This window comes from Caretta caretta, chromosome 13 (assembly GCF_965140235.1).
Source record: "Caretta caretta isolate rCarCar2 chromosome 13, rCarCar1.hap1, whole genome shotgun sequence".
In the NCBI taxonomy this organism is placed as follows: domain Eukaryota; kingdom Metazoa; phylum Chordata; order Testudines; family Cheloniidae; genus Caretta; species Caretta caretta.
In genome coordinates this window covers 8,484,026-8,511,720 of record NC_134218.1, presented here as the reverse complement: position 1 = coordinate 8,511,720, position 27,695 = coordinate 8,484,026, and the positions used below count along the sequence as shown (strand labels likewise).

The 27,695-nt window shown below is 50.4% G+C and overlaps 1 protein-coding gene across 3 annotated transcripts in view; it reads right to left on the bottom strand.

The window, feature by feature from the left end:
* Window positions 1-27,695, bottom strand: part of LAMA5 (laminin subunit alpha 5) — a 163,581-nt gene that overhangs the window by 53,659 nt on the left and 82,227 nt on the right. For 2 of the 3 annotated variants that reach the window (XM_075118705.1, XM_075118706.1), the window contains exons 7-23: window positions 25,104-25,219; window positions 23,199-23,317; window positions 22,202-22,292; window positions 21,339-21,473; window positions 20,977-21,039; window positions 19,421-19,561; window positions 17,827-17,964; window positions 16,821-16,955; window positions 15,715-15,849; window positions 11,860-11,997; window positions 11,511-11,563; window positions 11,153-11,252; window positions 10,526-10,578; window positions 7,973-8,078; window positions 7,153-7,252; window positions 6,545-6,701; window positions 4,373-4,511 (exon numbers count right to left, since the gene is read on the bottom strand). In XM_075118705.1, the coding sequence (XP_074974806.1) occupies window positions 4,373-4,511; window positions 6,545-6,701; window positions 7,153-7,252; window positions 7,973-8,078; window positions 10,526-10,578; window positions 11,153-11,252; window positions 11,511-11,563; window positions 11,860-11,997; window positions 15,715-15,849; window positions 16,821-16,955; window positions 17,827-17,964; window positions 19,421-19,561; window positions 20,977-21,039; window positions 21,339-21,473; window positions 22,202-22,292; window positions 23,199-23,317; window positions 25,104-25,219 (1,919 nt within the window). Of the gene's footprint in view, window positions 1-3,972; window positions 4,103-4,372; window positions 4,512-6,544; window positions 6,702-7,152; window positions 7,253-7,972; window positions 8,079-10,525; window positions 10,579-11,152; window positions 11,253-11,510; window positions 11,564-11,859; window positions 11,998-15,714; window positions 15,850-16,820; window positions 16,956-17,826; window positions 17,965-19,420; window positions 19,562-20,976; window positions 21,040-21,338; window positions 21,474-22,201; window positions 22,293-23,198; window positions 23,318-25,103; window positions 25,220-27,695 lie in introns of all 3 variants that reach the window. The other variant, XM_075118707.1, reaches the window with a different exon arrangement.

Here is a 27,695-nt window from a genome sequence, read left to right as displayed (position 1 = left end):
TACCGCACAATGGGCAGCAAGCGCGAAGGACACAGTCGGGGAAGTGACTCTGTAAACGTGGCTTGGGGGGAACCTGGTTTAGTCTCTCAAGCAGCGTCCACAGCGGATGTGCTGGGGTCCCACATCAGACAATGATAGAAATAACCCCCGAACAGAATCTGCTCAGTGAAAAAAAAACCCACTAACTTCCCTACTGCTATTGCTAATCTGTAGCTCTCATCCAACGCTGAATAGCCCATACCCACCAGCATCCCACCAGCTAGAGACAAAGAGAACTTATTTACTATGAAATTATTCAAAGACGAGTGACAAGAATCAATCAGATACACCATACACAATGGAGAATGTTTTGCTGCAAACTCTGAGAGCCCCCTTCCCTTCCCCACCTACCGACATTCCACAGCTGGAACTTAAGAGGGCAATTTAATGCAACAGCCTTCTCCTAGACTTCAGGCCCCATCCTTCTCCCACTGAAATATTTTTGGCTAAACTGACCGTCCATAGACGTTTTAAATCAATTAACTATGAGTGCGATCACAGCACAGCACCTAGTGTCAGGACGGCCACCGGCTAGTTTGCAGGTTCAGGGTTTTTTTTAAAAAACACAGATGAGCTGAGGCAGGAGGCTGCGAATTTCACACACGTGTTCCTCTGTCTGTCTTTGTGTGGTTCATTTACAGCATGGCACGCAGCAGGGGCGAGCGAGGGTAGGGCAAAGGAGCATGCTACTATGACGACTGTTTAGCCGCATCCAGTGTGTGGACAGCGCAATTAACTCAAGATTGGACCCTAGATTCCTGAACCATAGCACTTGAGTGCAGCACCATTGAAAATGAGGACAAGGAGGCATGTGTGTTGGATGCCTTTGTGAAGGGGCAGCTCAGAGAATTTGCACCTCTGACCACAGGAATTATTTCGGGTGCAAAAAAACCCCAAACAAAAAAAAAACCACCCCAAAGAACAGGAGCAAAATGGTGTGAGAAAATTATACCCACAAAAGAGAGGCCGTGTCCCTTTTGAAAAGCATGCCCTACATTCGGAGCTGTCAGGGAGTGAAAGGGCTAAAAGCTTGCTAAACCGAACGCTGCAAGGGACTAACTTGCTTCTAGGCCCCTGGTCTTAACACTGGCAGCCCCTTCCACACAGAAATGAGGATGGCTCGATGTTTTGGAGATTACATGGCTTAGCAAAGGGGCTGCTGTGCTGGATCCACTCATCGGTCCACCAGGCTGGGAATATGCCCCTGCACTAGCAAATACTTGAAGCATCCAAGGGGAAAAAGCCACAGCGTTATACAGCAAGCCAGCTGTAATCCTTCCTGACCTATGTTGTGATCAGATTACGCCCAGCAGCATGTGATTGGATGACCCTTCTCTTAACTTTCCTGTGTAGAAACGTAACTGGTTGTATAATTATCCAGCTGCTTTCTTCCTTTTTTTAAAGCAAGATCTGGGCATGTCAGGCCCTGTATATATCCTCCAGCTGCTCACTTTACAAGGTAAAGCAACATTTTCTTCTGTGCCAGCCCAGTAGTTCCAAATAAACAACAATATTTTCTACTCAGTGTCACCTTTCATCCCAGGATCTCAGACCATGACATCAACATTAAAGAATTAAGGAACCTCCTCCCTCGCCGGGAGCATTATTATGTACAGATTGTGAAACTGAGATACAGAGGTCAAGTGATTTGTTCCAGGTCACTTGGCGAGTCAGTGGCAGGGAACACCAGTTTTGTATCTCCCAGCCCTGTTTTTTAATCCATTAGACTGGAAATCCTCATGGAGGTACCAAACTGTTCAGCACCAGCCATCCTCAACCTAGCTCCTTGAAACAGCACTCAGCTGACGATGAATGAGTAGAGGCTGAATGTAGCAGATGGGAAGACATGCTAGGGTGGGTGCAGTGCCGTTCTCTTGCAGGGTCTCTGTGAGAACTGCCCCACTGGGCTAGTTCTCCTGAGGAAGAAATCGCTGCAGCTGGCTTTGAAACTTGCTGGCTTTCATGGTACAGATTGTCGAAGGGGCCTCAGACCACCCTCTACAGTGACTGCAATTTTCTACGTACATGGCAATTCAAGAACTTCCCTGCAGAGACAGTTTAGCTAACCTCTGCCAGCAAATGCACTTTGCAAATGGACACTGGAGTTCCCACATATGGGAAAAAAACCTGCAGACACAATTTTGCCAGAAAAACACGTGGCATCAAGTGGTTGCAGAGACTCGCTCTTCAGAAAAGTAAATGCAAAAGGTGGCTGCGCACGAAGACTGGAGCATAATTTTACTGTTCCTTTTCCTCACCAGGCTGAGCACTTGCCACGCTGCAGAAACCAGGAGTCACTTCGCCATCCTGGCATGGGTAGAGTGGGCAGGGATAAGCTTGACTCAGTTCCAAGTCATTCCTTGTGGAAAACCAACCTATAGGGTTTAATAGGGGCCATGCCAATATGGGTCTATAGGAATCCCTTAAAAATCTGACAGAATTTAATAGAAAGGGACAACTTTTCTATAGGGTTTATTGAGCCAGCCTATAGAAAGTAGTCCTTGTCTATGCCATCCTATGGGACTGTTCCAGAAGGGACACAATCAGTCACTGGCCGCCTGGAATACCTTGGTGGCAGCGTTGCATGCTGCCATGCGGGTATGACAGCAGGTTTCAAACGCCAAGCTTGGGAGTGCAGGGGGGCCAGAGGCAACGCCCAGCTGCTCTCCTACAGTCTCCTGCTGTCACTGACAGCCTAGTGCTACCAGCCCTTCCGAGGCACCTGCCAAATCACCCTGCCTGAGGGAGAGGAGCCACCCAGCAAAATCGTGCATTGTGGAGAAGGGAGAGCAGCACAGGGGCTCAGACAGTGAGGTCTCACAGAGAGGGCAGCTCTGGTGAAGCAAAGAGCTCCAGGAGGACTGGCATTCAGGTCAGGCATGGCAATGCTCATTCCTGGGGCATGAGCTCCAGAAAAGAGAAAGCTGCTGCTTGGGTAACAGCCCAGGGGAGAAGCAGACGGGCTCTGAGCTGCCAGAAAAGAGAAAGCCAATGACAGGCGCAAACCCCAGATCCCATCTCCTGGCCTAGCTGAGAGGAGGCATTAGCAGTAGGCTGTGTGCGCGTCTGTGCATGTTAGTTAGCAGGGAGGTAAAGCCCTTTTATCCTCTTCCGCAAAAAAACAAAACCATCTGTCCCCGTGTGCTCTTGCCTACAAGTTGCTGATTCCTGGTACATACAAAACGTAGGTCTCTGCCTTTCAAGCTGTCTTTGCTGGCTCTTCCTTTCCCTGCCTGCACAGGATGGGTTATCGGAGCCTGTGCAGCCAGCTTAGAGCCACTGCCAAAATGCAAATGGGAAACCCTGTTAAACACCAGCCAGGCCAGGCCACCTGGCACTTCCCAAAGGCCAAAAAACAGGTTCTTCCGCCATGTCCTTATGAATCAGGAAGTGGGGGTCTGGTCTCCCGCTACTGCCTCTGGCTTTAAAATGCAAGGCGACGTGCTCTGATGGTAGAAGGCGGCTGTAGGGAGTGTACGGACAGGTGAAGCGCATCCCCCTCCTGCATGTCCTGGTACTTCATTCACCAACCGCCAGTGAAACATGGAACTGAAAAAATAAACCCCGGGTCCGAATGCTGATGTTTGGACCTGGTTCCACCTGTGTGGCCCATCTTGGACACGTAGCTACTCCTCTCAGGCTCTGCAAGGGCCTTCCGGGCCATCCTGTCCCTTCGGGGGCACCAGGCAGGGAAGCCTCATCTGAACGTTATGCTGCCTCCTCCCATACCGGCCAAGTCGACAAGCACGCGCCCCTTGGGGCCGTGGCTGCTGCGGAGCCGGCTTGTTAAATGGGGGAAGTGCCACCTCAGTCCAGCCCTCGGCTCTGGAGGCCAGGAGTTCCAGAGTGAAGCCATACGGTGATGTCCACAGGAGACTGCGGGGGGAGGGGAGGAAGCAGCAGTGGCGTGGGGAAGCAGTGCGGGACCCTTACCTCTCCTTCGTGGCTGATAAGCTGTAATTTTGCCATACACAGTGGCACCTCCTGAATTAATATACCTCAGGATGACATGGAATAGATAGAGCTCTGCCTCCTTCACGTCTACCGTGATTCTGACTTTACTCTGCAAAAAGCACAAGCACATTGGGCACACATCACTGTGGGGCCGGCACTGGGCCCATCACCCGTCCTGTGGGAGAGCGGTACCTGCCTGCCTGCCTGCCTGCTTCTCTCTCTAGTCCCCCTCCCCTCTGCATGACACAGGGGAGCAGCTGCCAAGAAGCCTAGGGCTGGCACGCTGGAGGAGCTCAGGAAGTCCCAACGGGCGGCGTTTCGGAGGGGTTGCAGAAAGCGGGGTTGTTTTGGTTAGTCTCAGAGTGAGAAACGCACTTACAGTTGCCACAAACATTAAACTTTCCTTCCTCAAGGACCGAGACCCTCCCTTCCACACTGGCCGGCCCCCGGTTGACGTAGCGGAAGACGATGCGGAACAGGTCAGGGGAGGTCACATTGAGAGTCACCACTACCTTGGGCTGGTGGGAGAGAGAAAGGGGAGAGAAGCAGAGCAACACCTTAAATCACCTCCACCGCCAACAGCCACCAGCCCCAGTGCAGCAGCTCGGGGGACTGATCCCTAAGCAACATGCCACAGCGCAGGAGGAGTCAAGCAGCCACGCAGCCTAACAGGGTGAAAAGGGCAGCAAGAGAACGCGTTGCACAGGTGCTACCAAGTGCACTTTACAAGCACCTACCTAACCTCCTCCCTCTCCATGCTTTTCACAGGTGGGTGGGCGGGAGAGGTGGAGGCAGGGGGCATGCACCAGGAGAGCAGCTCCACCTATGAGACACTCTCACACGCTAGCGTTTAGGTTGCTTGGCCACAGTGTTTAACTGGAGAGCGTTCCTAGCTGTCAGCTTTGGAATGGAAGCTGGCTAGCACTGATGGGTGCTGTTTGGTGGAGGGGCTATTTTGGGGGGCATATTCCAAGCTAGGGAAAGAGGTTACTTTAACAAAAGGTTTGACTCCATTTTTAACGTAACATGGGTTTGGTGCTTTGTACTACAGTCAGCCCACAGGCGGCTCCAAGGCCATCTGTCTCTGTGCTCATGGGTTCGCCACCCAAATGTCTGCAGAGAGGCTGCAAATGGAAATCACAGAGTTCTCTCCTACACTTGAAATACTACCAACCAGCAATGCCGACTGAAGACACCCCCGAGAGATGTGTCCACTTATTCAAGAGCTGCCACGTGGCCTTGATTCAGAAAAGCATCCCTGTCTCGGAAAACACTTAAGCATGTGCTTAACATTAAGCACATGCTAAAGTCCTATGGACTTTCACAGGATCTAAGCACATGCTTAAGTGCTTTCCTGTGCCAGGGCTCAAGGGACCAAGAGGAGGTTTGCCAATCAAACCCTCCATGGGCATGATAAACTGGCTGTGATAAAGGAGGGCCGTTCCCTTGAGAAAATATACTGGCAAGGGACGCTAAAGACTAGGTTTTAGGGTTAAAGCTCCACGGTCACAGCCTGAGCTTCTTGCTCAAGGGCACATTGGAATGAGCTTGCACGGAAGAGGGGCAAAAGCCACACACCTGCCTGACTTTTAACGCCAGTGGAGTCTCTAATGCAGCCAGTGGATACCAAACAAAGCCAGCAGCAAAGCGAACAACTCACTTAACAGTCTTTGGTTGCTCGGCCTGGGATTTTCAAAAGGAGCCCAGAGGAGTTAGGTGTCCAGCCCCCACCAGAATTCTGTGGGAATCTGGAGCCTAACTCCCTTCAGCCCCTTTGAAAACCCAGCCTAGCCTAGCAACAAAGCAAAGCAAAGAATTTTCTAGCTGCAGGTGGAGAGAGAGCAAGGGTCAGGATAAAGAACCTGCTACACAGGACAACCCTGTATGGCTGCTATATAACCGCCCTGTCCCTCCTCCGACACACACTCAACATTCTGATAGGGGCGGTGCAGATGGAAGGTTCGCAGAGGGAAAAGCTGGAGGGAGCAATGTGAGTGGCTGGTACAGCCTCGCCCCTAGGGACCATGTAGAAAATCATCTACACTCAACAACGGTCCAGTCAAAGCAGCCACAAAGGGCATAAGCTGCATAGGGTAATGGGGAAGGAGTGGCTTCCTTCTCGGGGTCGGGGAGAGGGAGTTATGTAGAGTGTGGCAGGAAAGAGAAGAGCAGGTGAAAGGGCCCTACGGAAACCTGCGGGCATTGTATAGAGAAAGCCCCATAGGAGGCTTCCCAGTAACTGGATTAGGATACATAGATCATACAGCCAGAAGGGACCACTGTGATCCTCTAGTCTGACCTCCTGAGCAGGGCTTCCTGAATTAGGATATCTCCTCTCATCAGTCTATTCCGTCTCTAATGCTACAGGAAATATCTGCACAAACAGACTATATTTACACTGCACTGTTTGTTCTGGCCACCACATGACCTTGGGTTTAGAGCAGCTCTTTGGGTTAAAATAAGACGCACGTCTACAGCGCTTCAAATGGTTAGCCTTCTGCGTCCTCTCCCGGTAGGGAGCCCAGGCTGGGGCTAGGCCCGTAAATCATACCTGAATGGGAGACATCTGAGCATATCCTCTCCAGCTGAAATTCTCAAACTCCAGGGGGTTGTAGCCAAAGCGAACGGCCCGGCCATCCAGCGTGGTGCCTTCTTCCAACTCTAATTTCAGGTGGTGGAGGTCAGGGAAATAATGGTCCCTTGCAGGCCTGGAGAAAGAGAGTCAATAGGTATAATTACAAGCCTGGTTTCCACAGTCCAGGGAACTCACTTCACACTACTCCCACGATTGGCTGCATCCTGGAGGGCCCCCAAGAAGCCAGCAAATGGGATGGTATCTGCACCTGTCAGCTCCATATCAATGCTGTATGGGACTCCCTCTTCCCAATAATGGGGAGAGAAGCTGGAGTGGAGTTTACTTCTTTCCAGCTGTTCAGGGATGGAAGGGGCAGGAAAGGAGGGTCCCCAACAAGGGGTGAACACGCTAGGGTGTAGATGTGTGGCAGCAGTTGTGGTGACAGAGGGTGGGAGGCGTGCGCAGCCTCCAGAGTTCCAAGGCCATGGCCCACTAGCTGGGGAGGGGTCGCTGGAGAAGTCTCCAGCTGAAGGAACAAGGAGAGAACACACCAAGCAGCTCTGTAGTGACAGCCAGCCTCTTACAGGGTGCATGTCGGGCCTTGTGTATTCTGCCTGCAGTGACAGGCTCCGGTCCTCGCGTTGCACGCCGTCCCGATGGACCCACCAACGTCGCACCGGCAGCCTGTGGACAGGAAACACGTGTTTACATTCCACGGACATTAATGAGCTCCGAATAGCACTAATCAAAGTCGCACGCCAAAGGGTGGGGCCACCGAGGTCTCTATTTTTATTCCATTGTATCCATTTTCATGTTGGCTCGGCCCCTGCTTGGATCAGCTTCTCTTCCAGCGCAGCGCTGAGCTATTTCAAGACTGCTGGTGGCTGCTGAGAAGAACACAGGCCTGCCAATCCTCTCAGTGAGCCCTCCAAGCTCCGACCTGGCCTCTAAACCCAAACCCCTTCAGCAGCCCTGCTCACCGCCGATCCCCCAGCATCGCCACCGCTGTAGCGCATCACTGAGGGGGAGGGCATTGCGCAGGGCGACAGGCAGCGGCAGCCTCTGCTGCTTCGCCTCTCATCACCGGCATTAATGTGCACACAGGGAAACAGAAGTACAAGCTTGTAAGGCAAGTAGTAAAGTCCAGGCATCCACCCTCATCTGGTTCCCCTTCCATCCTTAGTGGGAGGGGAGTGAACGAGTGGATCATTTGATCCACTCCGATCAAAATCAGGTGCTCAAATTCTATCACTTCTGGTAGAACAGCCCAACCCTCTGCTCTCACCCACTTTGTTTTCCAGGCCTCCGTACTCTGTCCCACAGAACCCAGACATGTAGCTCCTCTGCTCGGTTTTCCACCAGCTGGCAGATCTAGCACCTCATGAAAGAGAGAAGGGTACGCACCTTGACAGCCAAAGTAATTTGCATGGTCCAGGTTGAAGGATCCATCCTTACACGTGGAACACAACTGGCCGCAGACGCTGGGTTTGCAGAAACACTGCCCATTGTCCTAGGAGACAACCAGGTTAGTCAGCGCCCCATGGGCGTGGCTCTGCCTCTCCTCAACACTTAGCACAACCAAGCCAGCATTCGAGAGAGGAAGGATGGTGCAGTAGTCAAGGCGCAGGCCTGGCACTCTGGAGACCCAGGTTCAATCCCCAGGTCTGTCAGAGCTTTCCTAGGAAAGCGTGAGACTAAGCTCCCTGCTTGTACACTGAGCTAACAGCACTGCCCTACCTCACCAGGTGTTGTGAAGAGAAATCCAGTAATGACTGCGGGGTGCTCAAACGCTAACACAATGGGGTGGGTCCTGGTCCATGAGTAGGGCTCGTAAGCACTCCCGTAATGTAGCCAATAAATAATACTGTACTGGGGCCAGATCAATACCTAAGGTTAGACTATTTAAGAGCATGGTGAACATACAAGAAAGGAAGCACTTGACTCCCCTTACAAACAGCTAAATCCTTGTTATAATGTGCCCACTGCCACAGACTTAATGGAAAGCAATACCATTTTACCTAGGATAGGCAAGCAGTATGGGGTGGGACGGGATAGATCAGCGGTTTGAGCACTGGCCTGCTAAACTCAGGGTTGTGAGTTCAATCCCTGAGGGGGCCATTTATGGATCTGGGGCAAAAATTGGTGATGGGTCCTGCTTTGAGCAGGGAGTTGGACTAGATGACCTCCTGAGGTCCCTTCCAACCCTGATATTCTACGATTCTATGCGAGCTGCCTTGGGGAGATAATTCGGCCTTGCCTCACTGAGGAGTGTCTGTGCTGTTACAGCTACACCATTGTAACTGCCCTGGGGCCTTCCCCCAATGCAGATGCACTGCCCTGGTGTAAAAGGGGGCTGGGGCCAGAGCAAAATCACGATTTACACAAGCGCAGCATGTCTACACTGGGGTTTGCACTAGTAGAGCTGTCTCGGGGCACCACCACCACTGGCTATAATTCCCACTCTCGACAAGACTTTAGTGACAATCCCTTAACACAAGCTACCATGGAACATTCCTTAGGAAAACCAGTCTTCATCAAGTCCATGGGCAGCAGGATGTAGCTGAGGTCCACCATATTATTCAGAGGCCTTTACCTTTCCCCAGCCCCACAGATACAACAAAGACCGTGATGGCTACTGAGAAGACTGCACGTCTGCCACCCCTGTCAAATAACTCTGCAGTCTCCCTCCAAGGCTTCTGCCAAAGATTTTCCAGCTAGCTTGGGCTCTGAGTGGATTACTACATAGTAAGATTGCAAATTCTTTGGGGTAGAGACTGTCTTTTTGTTGTACAGCACCTAACACAAGAGGGCCCTGGTCCTTAGGTGCTACTGCAATACATACACAATAATAGGACTCTTCCATTTCTCGTAGGCCAAAGCACAAACTCTGAATGACCGTATGTCTTCTTCCCTCAATCCTGATGTAGGCTCTAAACCAGGGGTGGGCAAACTTTTTGGCCCAAGGGCCACATAGGGGTTGCAAAACTGTATGGAGGGCTGTGCCTCCCCAAACAGCCTGGCCCCTGCCCCCTATCCGACCCCCTCCCACTTCCCGCCCCCTGACTGCCCCCCTCAGAACCCCTGACCCATCCAACCTCCCTGCTCCTTGTCCCCTGATCACCCCCTCCCGGGACCTCCCACCCTGTCTCCTGACTGCCCCGATCCCTATCCACACCCCCACGCCCTAACCACCCCCCCAGGACCTCACCTCCATCCAACCTGCCCTGATCCCTGTCCCCTGACTGCCCCAACCCCTATCCATACCCGCCGGGACTCCCATGCTTATCCAACCCCCTTGCTCCCTCCCCTGACTGCCCCCCGCCCCCCACAAACCTCCGCCCCATCCAAATGCCCTCTGCTCCCTGTCTGCCCCCCGGGGCTCCCTCCTCCTTATCCAACCCCCCGGCCCCCTTACCATGCCACTCAGAGCAGCATGTCTGGCAGCCGTGCCGCCTGGCCGGAGCCAGACATGCTGCCCTGCAGAGCGCTAGCAGCACTGCGAGGTGAGGCTGTGGGGGAGGGGGAACAGCAGGGGAGGGCCCGGGGGCTAGCCTCCCCGGCCAGGAGGTCAGGGTCCGGGCAAGATGGTCCTGCGGGCCGGATGTGGCCCACGGGCCGTAGTTTGCCCACCTCTGCTCTAAACCCAGGTCCTCATGCAAGTCCAGGCTGCTGCGCCACATCAACAGGATGGAGAAGATCGAGGGGATCAATGTGGATAAATGATCTCTAGTTTCAGCTTGACAAAGGGCACCCAGAACTCACCGGTGCAACCTCTGAGCAGACAGCGTCAGGACAGGACACTGTGTAAACCGAGAGTGGTTCTGCGGGAGCCAGGTTTGGAGAGCTCCAGCTGTTACACACATGAAGGGCTTTTTTCTAACTCTAAAGGGAGCATGGGGGGGAGAAGGAAGGGGAGGGAATCTAGTTCTACATAGGGAACTTTGGGGGTGATCTTACTTGCTGACATTCTGCAACTCCACTGATGGTGCCCTTGGTATCACACTGACAGCCTGAAGAGAGAGAGAGACACACTATTAAAAACTCTCAGATTGACACCAACGTTCCTTGCAGCAGAGGAAACCAGACATGATAGAAGCCAAGAGGATGGAGAGAGGAAATAAACCAGCTCTTGGCTTCTGCTATGGATTGAAACTAACCAGAGTAGGACAGACTAAGGGCTGGATTTTCAGACAGCCTCAAGCTTGCCCTGGATGTTGCACATGAACGTTTGTAAGCGCACATTCCTGTTTTACACACGTAAAACCTGTATTGGTGTGAAGTCTGAGGGAAAGGCTGAGTTTGATCCTGGCAGAGAGCTGGCAAAACAAATCCTTGGATCCATTCTTTTCTAAAGGGTCCCAGGTTGGGCCCATCCCCCCTGTTAAATGTGGATCACAAAATCAGTCCTGTCACTTGGGATGCTAACTCTTCGTGTCATAACTGAAGGTGGAAATGATGGGAATGGAGAAAAGGGAATCATATCTACTCAAATGGAGATGGCCTCCCAAGGCCTAGGTTTGGGCCTTAAACCTCTAGAGGAACGGACTGCCTTCCAAAGACTCCTCTTATATGTAAGTTCCTTACTTGTGCATCCATGGGGGTTATCTGGAGTCAGGTTCCAGTAGAGCGGTTTGCACCGGTCACAAGCTGGACCTTCGACATATGCCCGACACGCACAGGAACCCTGAAAAAAGAGGGGAAAAACAAGGATTAGGCGAGAACGCCAGGGGCTCAAGCAGCATCACAGAACCTGCAGCTCAGGGGACAAATGAGAGGTCTACTACTCTGCAGAGCAGGAAGCTGCCGTTCTCTGCATTGCACCTGGAGCAGAGCCTGTGACACAGTAGGAAATTCTGAGACCAGAGAAGAAAAACAAGTGAGGTTTGCAGGAAAGGAAACCCAAAGCAGCCCACAGAGACTGAGGGGCACATGAAGTACTCACCGGAGACAGGGAAGGGTCTGCAGTTGCTAACCCTGCTGGGTTACAGGAGCCCACTGCAAGAAAAAGCACAGCTTGTAGCAGGTTTAAAATAGATCCCTTAATGCTCCGAGTCATCCTGTGCGTACACGGAGAAACTGTTCATGGAGCAGACTGGGGGGGTTGGGGGGGTTTCTTTTGTGTTTAAGCTTTCACTGGGTTGATGACTGGCCTGCGTATTTATTAGCGTGTTTTTAAACACAGTGCTCCGAGTGTTGGCCGGTACAGTCAGCTGGGCTTGAGGGTGTAGAGAGAAGCCCTGGACGAATGTGCTGTACCAAGTCATGCAGGAAGAGGAGGAAGACAATGCTACCTTCACAATGTGGAAATCCGTATGCCCCTGGCATGCAGGTGTCACAGCGCAGTCCAGCCACTTTGGGGCGACAGCTGCACTGTCCAGTTTCCTGATCACATGTGCCGTGGAGAGAGCCCTCTGGGGAGCACTGGCAAGCTGCAGGTGAACAGGGAAAGGTGGGCAGTCAGGCTGAGAGCTGCAAGGCAACAGGGACTCACGGCCCAGATTAAAATAAAAGCATTTGTTTTAAACAGAAAACAAAGCAGGAACGTAATTCTTTAAACACTCCCATCCCCACCATGCTTGGTGCATTTCGGCTAGAGGGCGCGAAGTGGGGATAAGATAATGCAGTTTCCCGCAGAGTCAGCAGCCTCGGAAACTGAACTCAGGACTAGTAATCTGAAAGCATGAGGGTCCACTGCCAGAGCCAGACTGAGCCCTGTTAGCTCAAAGGCGGTAAGTGACATATATGTGGTCCAAAGAATGGCTCGGAAAATGTTCCCTCCTCTCCCTCAATAACATTTTTACCCAATCTTTCTTTCCTTTTTTTTTTTTTTTTTTTAAATAATTTGTCAACATTTCCCAATTTCCACTTTCCAGTGAAAAACCAAACATTTATTTATTTATTTATTTATTTTTCAGAAACCCTTGATTAGGAAATGCCACCACAGTGCCTCCTGGAAACTGTAGTTCAGACTGCCTCACGCTACCAGTCTCACCTCTATGGGCTAGGCTCCCCAGCTAGACTACATTTCCCATGAGTCACCAGTCTCCCCCTCTTGCTGATCCACCATGGTGCATCCTGGGAGATGTAGTCCTGCTGGGAACCTGGCCCATAGAAGAAAAACAGGGGCACTAAGCTACCCTCTCTGCCTGACTCTCTCTATAGCTAGACCAGCCAATTAATAAACCTCCTCAGACATGAGGTATAAAGTTTAATTACAACAAATGTTTTACTTCAGCGGACACATGTCTCTCACATTCAACGTTTGACAATTAAAATCAAAAGCACACAGGCTAGTGAGAACAACAAAAGCCATGTAGTTTATCACATACATGGTGAGGGCCAATTACACCCAACATCTGAGAGCAGCATTCAGTTGTCAAGGCCTGGGGCCACGAGTTCTCAAATAGCACCCGTGGAACATGACGCACCGGGATGGGCCAGCGTGTAGTAATGAGCTAGTAGCACAGATGCAAAAATATTTGCTAATTTAGAACAAAAAGTCCTGGAAAAGAGCTGGGAAATTATTGTGCTGCTTCCTGCCAGGAGCTGGGACTGGACAACAGGAGATGGATCACTTCACAATTGCCCTTGTCCTGTTCGTCCCCTCTGAAGCATCTGGCACCGGGCACTGTGGGGCTAGATGGACCATTGGTCTGACCCAGTAGGGCCATTCTTACGCTCCTGGACAACCTGCTTCTCTCTAATGCATATCGAAATCTCACTGCCCTTTCAACTTAAATGTCACCCAGCAGACGTGTAGCCGTCGTCAACTAGCCTGGTCCCAGACAGATTCAGCCCTCTCGCTTCCAGTCACCTCTCAGATGCTTGTGGACGTATTTCTAGTAAGTGTGCCAATGTCTTTGACACCTAACTGGCCTCCTCCAACAGCAAAACATCCTTAGTATTGGAAAAACAATGGAGGATTTTCAAATTCCGGCTTACTGCCCTCTCTCAGTTCGTCTATTTTTTAAATCCCATTTGCACTTCAGCTGTTATTTCTTTCATCTAAAGAAATAAAGAGGCTGCTGCACCCCAGAGACACAGTTTGATCCTAGCCTCCAGCCTCTTCAAGGGCATAGTGCCGGCATCACTTTTTGCTGCGAACGCTAAGCCAGCTGGCTGCCACCCAGGCTTCTACATTTAGCACCATGCAAAAGGCGCGATGCTGCTGTTTTGTTGCTTCAGGGAAATTGTATCACAGAACATTTTTTTAATGAGCGGTAAATTCTTGCTGGGAGGCACAAGTGTACATCTGGCTTTCCAGTCTGATTGGTGGCGGGGGCAGAGAGGGAGATTCTGCCCAGGGCATGACGGGGATAGTTAATACACACCACACTGCAGCCACCTGCACTAATGCAGAGGCATGATTCATATGAATAGCACCGCCCTACGCGCTTGATCCAAAGCCCTTTGAAGTCAATGGAAAGACTTCAATTGGCTTTGGATGGGGCCCCACGCAAGCAGACCCAATGAAAAATCAGGGTTGGATGGGGGAGTTGCATGAAATTAACAGGCCTGATTCTCATTTAATTCTCACCCCTTTTCCCTTACTGTAGCCCCACTGGCTTCAGCAGACTTCCTGCGGATTTAGGCTGGTGTAACTGAGAGCAGAGTGAGACACAGTGGGCTCGCACGCACAGTAAGGGGCTACTCGTGGAGTACAGGCAGCAGCGCTGGGCTTTCTGGGTACATCTCCACTGCAATAAAAAGCCCACAGCACTGCCTCAGAGCCCAGGTCAGCTGACTCAGGCTCATGGGGCTCAGGCAGGAGGGTTACAAATTGCAGTGTAGAAGTTCAGGCTCTGAACGTTTACACTGCAATTTTATAGCTCCGCTGCCCAAGCCCCGTGAGCCCAACCCAGCTGACCCAGGCTAGCCACAGCCATGCCCTCGGTCTTTTATCGCAGTGTAGACGTACCCACAGAGGGCATTCTGATCCTGGCTATCCGATCTATCCGAGTGATGTCACAGCTGGGGAATCCGGAGAGCAGGGTGTTAATGAGAGGTGTGCATTTAAAACTTGCTGCAACTAAACCTTTTGGCTAAGGGATAAAAACCAAGTATTAACACTTTGCCTTCAGAGCAATTAAAAAGAAGATCTTCATCGCATTTTATAAACGCTTTACAAGCCGGTCGTTTCCTGGCCTGTCTGAAGCTGGAGGGGGTTCAGTACAATCCCCAGGGAGGCCTGTGTTTCCTCAACTGGGCTGGTGGGTTCGGTCTCTTGGTTTTCCAGCATTCACAGTCAGCAGCTAAGAACAGCTTTGATGCGCTCGAGCCATGAGAACTATCAGGCTGGCTCTGTCAGAACGGCCCTGTGTTTTGATTCTGCTGGGGTTTGCGCCCTCGAGTTTTGCTCAGGGAACTCAGCCGCAATGGTGGCTTTACCTCAAAATTATGCAAGACCTCAGAGCTTTACACAGCTTCTGCTTGAGGCCAGAAATCCCTCCTCAGCACCTGAAACCTGGCCCAAGTGGAGTGATATATATTTGCGAATCCCGCCTTAAATCTTTGGTTCTGAAGTGAAATCTGAACATACAGTTTGGCATTTTATTCTGAAAGCACAGCACAGCTCAAAACATGTTACTTGAATAAGATACTTGACTAGAGATGGTCAAACACTGGAACAAACTGGAATAATTCAGTGTGCATTTCTCCTTCAGTCTGTGCTGGTTTTGGGGGGAGAGGGCTATAATTCTGGATTTTGGTATGTCCCATGGAAATTCAGATCTGTATTTTGCAAATCCAATCCTAAAACACTCCATGTATCTGGGGGCTGGGACACCAGAATGGGCGGACCTGGGCCCTTGTAATTAACAATTACCAATGAACTCTATGGGACAGACACCATGGCCTTTGGATTAGCATTAGCAATTGAGACAACCTGCAAGAGAAAACGCTTCTGTGGGAGAACGTATTTATTCCAATAGGAGAAGAGTAAGTAATAAAAACTGACTCCTCCAGTAATAAAGACCCAGTCTGGATTCTAATATAAAGCTGGGCCCTGGGGAGATGAGAGAACAGGGTGGGGTCAAGCCAAAGCAATGCAAAGCATGTAGCAGCATGTATCATTCCCCGTCTGGAACACACTGCTTCTACTCTGCAAGACCATAAGCAAAATCTTCCATGTGAAGGGAGTTACTCACGTGTGCAGCTGGGGTACCCATAGAATCCTGGTGCACACTGGCTACAGGTGTGCCCGGCGTAGTTAGAATGGCACCGGCACTGACCAGCTGGGCTACAGTTGTTATCCACTGAGCCCCGGGGATCACAGGAGCAAGCTGCAAAAGAAGGGCACACGAATAAAGAGAGGTTTGAGAAGGGGGACTAGCGAGCACAGAGACAAATAATCAGACCCACGTCTTTTCATCTCTGCATCACTAGTTGTGTCAATCAAGCACAGATTTGTAGCAACCCAAAGCATTCCCACTGGATGGCTATTCAGCGATCCAGGTGAACTGAGTGACAGTTCTCGCTCTTCAGTTCTCAGTGGACAAATCCCCACTTCACAAACACACACAAAATTCACTGCCGTTTTCATTTATTTGGCCCCATTGTTAGCATCTGCGGTGGGACTTGGAAGCTGACCACTCACAGAAACGGTCCTTTTGGAGCAGAGTCGGAGATTGAGAGATGGCGCAGGGCGAGAGTGTAAAACTTGTACTGGCATTATCTGTGCAGACCTGTCATTCCGCTCCAAGGGATCTCTTCGGTATTGTTCCCCAGAACTAAATTTCCTTTTAAAAAACCATCACAGTACCATGGGACATTTCTCCCTGAAGTCACAGCCAAACCAGGAAAAAAGCCTCCAGGATTTTACAGTCCATTCAAAGCTCACCAACAGGAGGAAGTTCAGTAGGTTAATGTGTAAATACAAAAAAAAAAAAAAAACATGCTTGGAAACCGTATCAGAACAGGAGTTCCATCGAGAAAGACGGACTGATAATGACAGCTTTGTGCTCCAAACACTGACACCATTAAGGACATCCAAGTCTGCACCATTTATAAGGCAAATCAAGGGGGTTTGGGCCGAGATTTTAAAAGTGACTAGTGATTTTGGGTGCCCACTTTACAGCACCTCTAAAGGGTCGTGACTTTCAGAGGGTGGGAGCTCAGCACTTCCTGTAAGTCAGGTCCCACTAAGGGGTCTCAAGGCGAGTACTCAAAAAACGAGGCCCTCAAAATCATCTGCTGACACTCAATCCCACCCGCATCTCCTCCCCGCCCCCGCAACCCATCGTTTCCACCATACCTTGGCAACGAGGGTAGGAATGATATCCCATGCTGCACTGATCACAGCGAGGCCCATCAAACTCAGGCCTACAGAAACATCTCCCACCTGAGTCGCAGCCTCCTGGCAGCGTCCCAACAGCACTGCACCCGCACACTGCAAAGCAGAGAAAAGCCCGTGGGGAAGGGGTCTGGAGCTACGTCACCCAGAGCACGGAGCAAAGCTCAAGGTACAACAGGGAGGAAATTTTTAAGCCAGAGTGAGAACGTTGGCACTCTCAAGACGAGTGTTAGGTGCACTGCTCAGTGCTTGAATACTGAGTGTTTGCATCCCTCCACTAGCTCCCTTTTCTCCATCACAACAAACTTTCAAGGTCCTTTATGGCCTATCCCCACCCTATCTACCATCTCGCACAGCCTAGTGAGATGTCAACTCCCACCTCCCCGTTGGCCCCCTGATGTATCCATTGCCCATTTGTTACATTTTCACCCACCTGCCCAAGCCTTGGGAGGAACTCGACATAAACTGCCGTACAACTAATGTATTTGCCTTCTCCAAAACCCTCCTGTGCTGTGATCCCTACACGGTTAGGCCGCTGGTGGGCTGAGATGACTGCACTAATATTGTCTCTGTTTCCTTGTTCTCCCCACTTTGTCAGTATCCACCTACTGGTCCTGTCTTATACCTAGACTGTAAGCTCCTCAGGGCAGGGACTGTTTTTTGTTGTTGTTTGTTGTTCTGCATCTGCAAAGCGCCTAGCACAACAGGGTCCTGGGCTATGACTGGGCTCCTACGCGCTCTGGGAATACAAATAATAACTAACAGTAAGTGACTAGACAGGAGTGATTTGCTCCAGTAGACTGCCCACCTGCTCTCCTGTGACGGTGGGGGGGTCCCTCAATTGCAGAAATAGATATTGTGCTTTCTGCCACAACAAAATAAATAATACTAAGTCCAGAGGGTAAACATCCACCTCTCCCCACAGCAGGGAATCCTGCCCATCTGAGAAGGAAGAAGAGTTACGCACATTGGCAGAGAGGGTAGTTGAAGTAGCCGGGTGCACATTGGTTACATGAATACCCTTCGAATCCAGTTCGGCACAGGCACTGGCCGGTCTCGCTGTCGCAGGTGCCATCGTACTGGCCAGAGCCTGAACACTGGCAAGCTGGAAAAGAATAATGGAGCCCCGTGACCTGCTGAGCCTGCTAGTCCCTGCGGCGCTGGAGGAATCAGGAGGCACCTTTGCTGTTTCACAGCCCTGGCTAATCCCAACACAGCACCAGGCCTCCTATTAGAGGCTACCCAGATTCAAACTCTTTGGGGTAGCAAGCCGAGTTTTCATGAGACGAATGCAACTGGCGGGGAGGTAGAGGGGTGTCTGTGTGTGCGTCTCCGTCCTGGGGCACTTTGCCAGACAGGGGAAGGTCAGAAATTGGGGGGAGAGGGGGTGTTTCAAGGAAGAGCAGTGAAGCCATGGGGCCAAAGCTCTGGTTTATTAGAATCTGAAGCTGAAATGCCTGCCTGTTCCCCAAAGCCCAAGGAGGAGTTCTGCAGGATGGCGGGTGGGCACGGCCTGGAGCAGCTGTGGGCTCTGCACTGGAATAAGCCCCCAGATTCACCATCCTTGAGCTTAAAACTCTCAGCCCCTTTAGGAACCAGCAGAAAGCATCTCCTCACTGCAGTGAAAGAAAGCCCAGGCCTTTAGCTACTTTTCCTCCCCAGCCTGCCTGTGCTCTCTCAGGCATCCTGCCTCCTCATTAACAGGCCATCAGCCTGGGTGGAAGCAGAAAGGTCAGTGACAGAGGGACCATGTGGAAGGACCCCCATGGATCCGGAGGAGGCAGCGGGCTGGCAATAGGGGTTGGGGGATGGAAAGAAAAGGATCAGGAGCTTCAGGTGCGCATGGGGGGTGGGGAGAGATCAAGGTGCTTTCTCAGAGGCTCAGACAGAGACGAGGGAGCCCTGTGCAGGCTGAACCCAAGTCCTGTACACCGGCCTACTGGATGAGCAGGGCTGCCCTGGGGGCCTCATTGGACTCATCTCCCAAGATTGGGCCAGAATAATAAAGTCTCATCTGTGCGAGAATTACAGCTAAAAGGCCCCCCTCCCTGCCCAAGATTTTAGTCCTGGGAGCTCACTAGGTGTCGACTCCAGAGGCCTTTGCTAACAGTGTTAAACCCCGAGCAGCCCCAGTGCCTCTCAGGATGCAGGAGAAGCAGATATAAAATAAACTGACATTTGAATGGGGGAGTATTGGGGGGGGGGGGGGAGAGAGAGAGAAATGTAACCCAAAGTGACCCCTCATCCATTGAGCAGTTGAAGAAACCATGTGGGAATGGCCGTAATGCACTGTACTGCCGGAGCATCCGAGCCCGCTGTTGAACTGATGGGGAATTCCTGCAGAGTACCCCAGCCAGGGGAAGGGAATCCAGCCGGGTCAAGGCTGTTCTGGCAAATCTCAGCTAAAGTCAAGGGAATTTGTCACTTGAAGCAGGACTGAGGAATTCTCCTTTTCCAGCAAGGAGAGGGGTGTGTGCTTCTAGCAGTGCGGTTCAGAGCAGCCGCCAGAGACATTTGCAAGAACATCAAGAAAACCGGCATGATAGGCCCCAGTCACTCACGCTGACAGCCAGGTCCGTAGTGCCCAGGTGCACACTGATCACACTGAGCTCCCTGAAAGTTGGGTTTGCACACACACATTCCCCTTCGAGAGTCTTTGCGGCAGGCATTCCCTTCCGTCCCGGCGGCGTTGCAATCGCAGTCTGCAAAGGGGGCGACATGAACAAAAGGCACTTAACAAATCTCCGCCAGCTGACAGCCTGGGCCCATGGGCAAAGCACAGGACAGGGAACCAGAAACTCCTAGCTTCAAACCCCAGTTCTGCCAGTGACTCTCTGTCAGTTCCTCTCTCTATGTCTCTCAGCAGGAGCTCTGGCTAGAATGCCTTCTGTAAATGGGGATGAAGCTTTGTTCACAGGATGCTGTGATGATTCCTTATAGGACAGCCCCATTGCCCAAGGGTCTTGTGAGGAGACCCTAAACCTTCAGATAATCAAGGCAGCTGCTCCATCAGGTCTCAAGGGCTGGCTCACAGCAGCATCCCCCAGTTACACGGTGTACTCTGGTTACCCCAAGGCTGAACAGCACTTCAGAGATCCACAGAGCTGGGATGCACGAGAGTGCGAACCCAGCAGAGCTCAGGCAAGTTGGATTCTCTTGGCACCTTGGTCTCCCTGGTCCATGAAAAGGGGGTGGGGCAAGAGAAGAGATGGGGAGAGGAAGGCAGAAGGGGTGGGAACCAGAGGGAAAGAGAGATTCCAGCTCAGCAAAGAAAAACCTGCCTGGAAAATAACAGAGATTAAAATATCAGAGGGAAGAAAAAGGTTATCTGTAGTAAACGTGAAACAATGGAGAAGTCTGTGGGAAAAGCAAAGAGACCCAAAAAGACTGGGGAGATGAGTCATGAGCTTTCAGGGTTAGAATCTACGAGAGAGAGGCTGGAGGGAGAGGAAGGGAAAGGACGGGAGAGACACAGCAAGTGATTTTACACAAAGTTTGCTGCCAAGCATTAAACTACCATGGTCACATTCAGACTAGAAGCACATGTCCCGCAAGGCAGATTTGCAGCAGTGGAAGGTGTTGGCAGAGAGTTTGGAAGTTCCCCCAATGCCTAAGAAAATGAGTACATGCAGATGTGGGAAAAGGATGGTCTCGTGGCTAAGGCATGAGACTGGGACTAAGGAGCACCTGGCTCAGTTTCCAGCCCTGCCACAGATTCCCTGTGATCTTGGACAGGTCCCTCAATCACAGATTTTAAGACCAGAGGGGACCATTACAAATGTGTGATCTGACCTCCTGCGTAACACAGGCCAAAGAACTTCCCCCCAGAGACTCCTGCATGAAGCCCAAAACCGTTCTGTGCCTCTGTTCCCCCACCTGTAAGATAGGAATAATATTATTTCCCTTCTCCCTCCCTTTGCTGTGTCAATGGCAACTGTAAACTCTTTGAGCCAGGGATGGTCTCTTCCAACATGACTCTTTGGGGCTTACCAGAGAGGGACCCTGATGTCAGCTGGGGCCTATGTGCTACAATGATAATGAACACTAATAATAATAATAATAAATTGCAGTATATGGAATGAGCTCAAAAAGAGATAAGGAAAACAGTAGGACTTACGTATTATCTGTCCAGCCGGAAGCACCTGTTCTCCAGTATCATTGTGAGAGAAAGCTGGAACAGCTGTGGGGAGACAGAGCCATTGCAAACATTACATCTGTGCTCAGTTCGAGCCCCACATTGGATCTGGCCCAAAACTGAACCGACTTAAAAACAAATAATCAACACATGAGCAACATTCCTTCTGGATCCCGAAAGGTCACCTTCTTCCCAACTTGAAAAACGGGGGTGAAGATCCACGATTTAGCCCAAGGACTCCACCGCCCACTAACTCCCAGCTTCCCTGCCAAAGCAAGGCACCAGGTTGGTCTGCAATTGCAGGTGCCACTGATACAGCCCTCCCTTGCGAACAAGGCACTTACGATAGCAGTGTGGGAAGTCGGTGTATCCCTCTGCACATGCATTGCAGAGCTCCCCGGTGTAATTCGGCTTGCAGTAACAGCGACCTGTGAGGTCCTCACAGGTGCCATCGGTGAACTCCAAGTCACAGTTACAACCTGGAGAGGGACAGGGAGAGGGAGAAGTCACTTGGAGCTCCCGTTACTGAGAGAGACCCTCATTTCCCAGTCTGTGTTCACACAACACAAGAGATTTCTAATAGCAACAACCAGGCTAGCAGCATAACTAAAAAGTTTGAGATACATACAGCGCAGTCCCTTTCAAAAATAAAAGGTGCGTCTGTCTCTTTAAAACGGTTCAAGCTTGGTGGAACTGCTGCTGCTGCAGTCATCTTGGAATCGCTGCATTGCAGGATCTGAGGGGAGGCTGTGAACAGCTGGGCTCTGCCCCTCAGGATCTTGCTTCTGAAAGGGTGGCAATTCTGGCTGCATTACAGCTAGGGCAGGCTCTGCTGAGGATGGAAAAAGCCACCAAACCAAGTGGCAGAACCAAACCCACCAAGACTGCCAGAATGATCTGGATTTCCCATAGAGACATGCGTAAGCATCTCCTGCTTCAGAAAGTCATCCTCTATTGGGTCAGACATTTCCACCCCTTTCAGGCCTTTGAACGTGCATCCACAGCGGATTGCAACAACAGACACACACTCCTTCTGCATGAGCCTTTATGAGATCATGCAGTTTGTGCATGCAAGACAGGTGGCCATGCACATTTTAAGGCTGGCTGGACAATCAGCCCCTGATGGTCCACAGCACCAAACACCCCACCGTTCGACAGTGTGGGCTGCTCTCCTCTAGCTATTAAATGAAAGGCAGCCCATACTCACGGTAGCAAATGTAGGGCGAGTCTATCGAATGGTCAGGGGATTTATAGTATCCAGGGATGCACCTCTCACAGTTGATGCCAGTTGTATGATGCTGAAAAACAGTTGAGTAGAAGGGCATCAGTTACTCTGCCATCAGGAAGGAAACCATGGTCATCGACCAGACTATAGTACCAGGTAGCTTCACGACAGGGTAATATTAGGAAAGCACATAAAGGAAAGAACAAAGATTGCTCAAAACTCCACTCATGATGGGTTGAAACTCAGTCCTTGTGAATCCTCCAAACAAACCTGGTCTGGGTTTTAGCTCTATATCAGAACCCAGGCAAACTTTGGCTTCAGGGCTTGTTATTAAAGTTTCCCCGTTGCCTTGCATGCAGGAAGACAAAAGTAACCCACTTCGTAAAAGCACGGCTAATACTGCACTACACAGGTCCCATGCCCCTATATGGTACTTGCTCTGAAATTAACCCGTCAAACGGCTTTTGCATCGCCATGGTAAGACTTTAGTTAGGTGCTGAGAGAGTAGGAAGAGCAGCATGGTACTAATGCTTAAGCAGTGACAGACAAGTGATAGTATTTGGGCCCTGTAAATCGGGGTGGGATTTTTCAAAAGCACTAGAATTGGCCTAATTCTGCTCCCATTTGAAGTCAGTGGTCAAACTCCCATTGAGTTCAATGGAAGTGGAGTACGGCCGATGCCCAGGGCGTATGAAGATCCCACCCACCCTTAATGCATTAGCCATGCATTTCCAAGGTTACGCTAACAGACAGGTGCCCACGAACTATCCCACCACTCCTGCCACTGGTGCATGATCCTTTATCCTGATGCCAAGAGCCCAGATTTCCTGGGAAACTAACAGAAAACATGAGAACTCCTGATTTGCTTGTTGCCCACCATGCAGAACTACAATTCAGGTTAACAATACAGCCACAGAAAACAGGACACCTGACAGTCCATCATGTTACAACAACAATGTGCAATCCCCCCCCGGCATACCTGACATTCTATGCAGACACCTCCCCCTTTATACTGGTCATCGTAATTTTTGCTGGCTTTGTGGCGATCGACCTCTGGATCATAGTAGCAGTCGTAGGCATGACCATTGCAATTGCAAGCTGAAAGTATAAAGAGACAGGAGCTCAGTGGGTATGCTCCTCTGGGTTACTGATCACTATTCTCCAATGAAACAGTTAACTGATGTATTTCAACTCCCTCTTCTCCACTCCCTGATGAAGGGTTGAGAGGGGTTGAATAAGTCTGTATTGCATGGGGATTGCATTTAAATGAGGAATGAAGCTCAAAAGGGGATGAAGGGCCAGTTAATCACTCAAGCTTTCAGATGTCTCCAGTCTGCAGATCAAGGCTGGACACCTAGGGAGAACAGGCCTTATAGCAGGGCTTTGGCATTTTCTGCAACCAGAAAGCACAGAGGCACAAATTGAAAAGAGGCAAGCCCGAACATGGTGGGAGGGGAGAAAGGGAAGTTATTCAAACTTTTGGGCCCCCAAAGTGGTTTGGAGCATACATACAGGCCAGTTCTCAATGTTATCCAATTAGAGAGGGGCTGAACTGTGAAGTTCAAACACATGGTGAGAAAGTGTTGGGTGGGTTTTTTTTTTTAAATCCATGGGAGCAAGATCCAACAGCCCATTGCAGAGTCCCTATATTTATGAGATCGTGTGATTTAACTGAGCTTCATGCTTCACTTTCCCAGCCCAGCATGAATTCCAGGGTTGGCATCTACTGAAGGGTTCTGGCTACACAAATAAATACGTAAGTAGATCTGAATGCAATTTATCTTCAGAGCAGGACTGAGCAATCAGGATGATTGCACAAAGTTTAGGACAGAGGCAGGAAGGGGACCAGAATTAGCACTCAGTACAGATTAAGCGGATATCATTGTAGAAGCCTTCACAGAACAGAATAATCCACAACACAGACCGCTCCTCTTCCTATACTTCTAGTTACGTTCACTAAGTCTGGTACTAAAATGCAGGGTGCCCATAGGGGTGGTCTGAAGGACTGGTAATGAGATTGTAAAACCCAGCAACAGTACAAGACAGCCTTTCAATGGAATTATGGCCACTTTCACTTCTAAATCACCGATTCAAGTCCCAATCAGGGTCTGTAGTGAGCAAAAGTTACCACCACCCAGGGGCTTGTCTGAAGTGGCTTAGTGAGCTCAGTCCAGTCCCCAGTGGAGAGAGGAACAAGTCACAAAAAACAACACTACAATCAATAGCTTTGCTACCAGTCACCCCAGAAGAAATGCAATCTCACCCCTCTACAGGGGATCCTTCCCGGTCAGGATTGTGGTTCATTGGTGGAGCAGCGTACGGGTCGCTAGTAGAACCCCCTGGCCATGCTATGGATAAAGGACTTTACCTTCCAACGCTGACAATCCAGCCATTTACAGGAGCATTGAATTCCCACCAAGGACCAACAGAGAGACTGCCCATAATGCCTGGAGAGGGAGATTTAATGCAAGGCCCCATCAGGGGCTCCAAGAGGGACTGTGCTATGGATTCCTTCCTCAAGCACCCTGGAGTGCAGGGGGCTCTGCATGCTGCTCCCCCTGCTGTGGCTGGTCAGCTCTGCAGCTCAGTAGACAAGAGGCATGGGGAAACACTGGGGGAGCAAGCTACATTAAGGCATATTTGCTGGGTGCACCACGTCCACGGCCAGCCAGCACAGAAAAGGTAACATTTTAACTCACTCCCCAGAAAACCAGTTCAAGCCCACAAAGCTTTAGGAATGGGATTCTAGGGCAGAGCTTTGGGGCCGACTGCAAAGCTTCCCATGCCTGGGGGCAGTGGAGTTTGTTCATTCCATGTTTTGCAATCACCTAAACAACTGGAAAAAGGGGAAAAAAAGGAAAAAACCCAGCCCACATCCACCTACGTTGGCATTCATTAGCGCTGTCGGTCATAGCTGGTTTCCAGGGTAACTGGTTGAAGCCCGGGCAGCAACGATCACATGAGCCGCCACAGGTGTTGTGTTGACAATCGCACTGCAGCCTGGAAAATGAAAGGTGAGTGAGCAGAGTAACTTCCAAGCCAGGTCACTGAATGCCGAGGAATCCACTGACGGCAGGACTTGGCTGGGGAAATAATGAGAGCTGGCCAGAAAACAGAAATGCCTTCCCAGGAAAAAATATTTTTTTCCCCCCAACAATGTGAAAAGTCTTGAACTGTAATGAAAAGTTAAAAATCACAAAAATTTTACTGGGAAGCAACTTCAAGAACAATTCCACTTTGGGAGACCCACACAGCAGCCTGGGCTCTCTGCATCTCTGGCCCCAGAGCTGGGGGAGAGGCGGGAAGGCAGAGAGCCATGGTGTTCAGCATCTGCCCACATCCTTCAGACTGAAAGCGAAACCGACAAGAGCCTTCCAGGCAGGTAGATAGGGAGCTGTCATTTCGATTTTCCCAGTGGAAAATGAAATTTTCCCACAAAAAATTTCAATTTTGGGAAAACACTTTATTCGTTCAGATGAAAAATTCCTGACCAGCCCTAGAAGTAACAGCACAAGAGGGACTGCTTCTCTTCAGGCAGCATTCACAGATTAGGGGACAGATGCTTCTTTGTGCAAGCGTTCGGGTTTGGGAGGACAAGTGAGAACAGGTCATTTATGCCAGGTTATTGATGCCCAGGGCTCTCTGCAAACACACCGGACTAGGTCCCTGCCTGGAGGATTTTGCAATTTAGACAGGCACAAAACAAATGATCAACACTTTTCATTCAAGACAGCTTTTCAAAACAAAAAAGGCCTTTTTCAAACACAAAAGTTTTTGTGTATTTTAAATTTACTGATTTCTGGACAAATACAAAACACTCCCACCATCACATTTTTCTCTCTCATTTCCTTCCCTCCCGACCCATTTTGCCCTGGAGCGGGGGGGGGGGGGGTTGGGGGGGGGGGCGGAGGGTAAGGGGAGAAAGAAGGGAAGAAAAACAAAACACAAACTCTTTTTTTCATCCAACCCTCCCCCAGAAAATTTCAAAAATTTAAATAAATAACAAAACTGCCCCTTTCCTACCCATCTCTACAAAAATGACTGAGGTGAAATACGGCAACAGGGAGAAGATAGCACGGATGACAGGGATGCAGTGCTGGAAGGTGGAGTTAAAGAATTAACAGAGGGATCTGAAATTGGCCTGGGTGAGGTTTCTTGATGCATGGGGAGTGGAAACTTGTCCCCTAGAGCATAAGGGGCAATGCTGACAAAAAAAGCATGAAGTCAGGACTGCGGGAGAGACATGGATCGCTAAGAAGAGAGGAACACATACTGGGCGAGCAGCTTGAAATTAAAGCAGCATCTTTCAGTCTTAGAGGCTAACCACCAATGCTAAGAAATGCATTTCCTGGTTTTAGTAGCTAGCAGAAGTAGCTTTGCGCTGACTAGACAGGCAGCCCAGAAGGCGCCAGGCAAGAATTCTCGACTAGTCAAGCAAGGAATCTTGTCCCACTGCACAGCAGCGGTAACTCATCTGCAATGACATCACCAGAAAGCTTGCTCTTATCAGCTTTTGCAGACTCAGGAGCGAAATCATATAAATACCCCATCTTTTGGGTGCTTTTCCACAAGGAACCAACCCCAAGACTCCAAACCTTCTGGCCCCTGCCTACAATTTGCTTAAAAGAAGACACGATTTGTTACATGTATTCAGGTAACACCTAGAGGCCCCATCTCCCCACTGTGGTAGGAGCTATTCAAAAACACACACAAGGAAAACATGATCCCTGTGTGAAAGAACTTGCATAACCTGCTGGTGGATGGGTATATTGCATCCCCCCCGTACTCAAAATCTGCTATAGCCCCAGCCACAGAGCCAGGCTCTTCAGTTCAAGCTCTGGAGACTTGTGCCTATACGTCTACAAGTCCCTAGTTCAACTCCCGGGTCAGCCAAGATAGGGTCCCTTGCCCATAAAATGCGTATTTCAGAGTAAGAGCTAGATATCTATTTTGCCCTGCTGTTTAAGGCTGGCAAACCTTCACTTGTTACTGAAGCTCAGCAGCACCTTGGGCAGAATATGCTCTGCTAATGAATTATGGGCAAATGGACTTAAGTTACAATAGTTACATACTTCATTGATCAAGACTATACAAAGGAGGAGAGGGAGCTGGGGGTGTGCTCCTATCACACCCGCATTTCCTGGTTGTTCTGCCATGAAATAAAACCACAGCCTTTCCCTTGGCAGTGACATTGCCAAAGGGGAGTCTGAGCAGCTGCAGCTGGATGCAGTCTGAAACCCTCAAGTGCTGGTGCATCTGGATTGGGCTGGAGCCCAGGTAACTGAAACTGTCAAGAGCCCTGATTGCTGCACGAAACTCTGCTGACCCTGGGGGTGCCAGGCACAATCGTTTTCTGACTGACCAGGCCTCCAAAAGACTAGTGAATTTTGCTGGCTATCCTATAGCAGCAGCAGATGGGATGCCCTTCCGATGGCTCACTGCCCCCCCCCCCCATACCCCGCTCCAATGCTTCGGC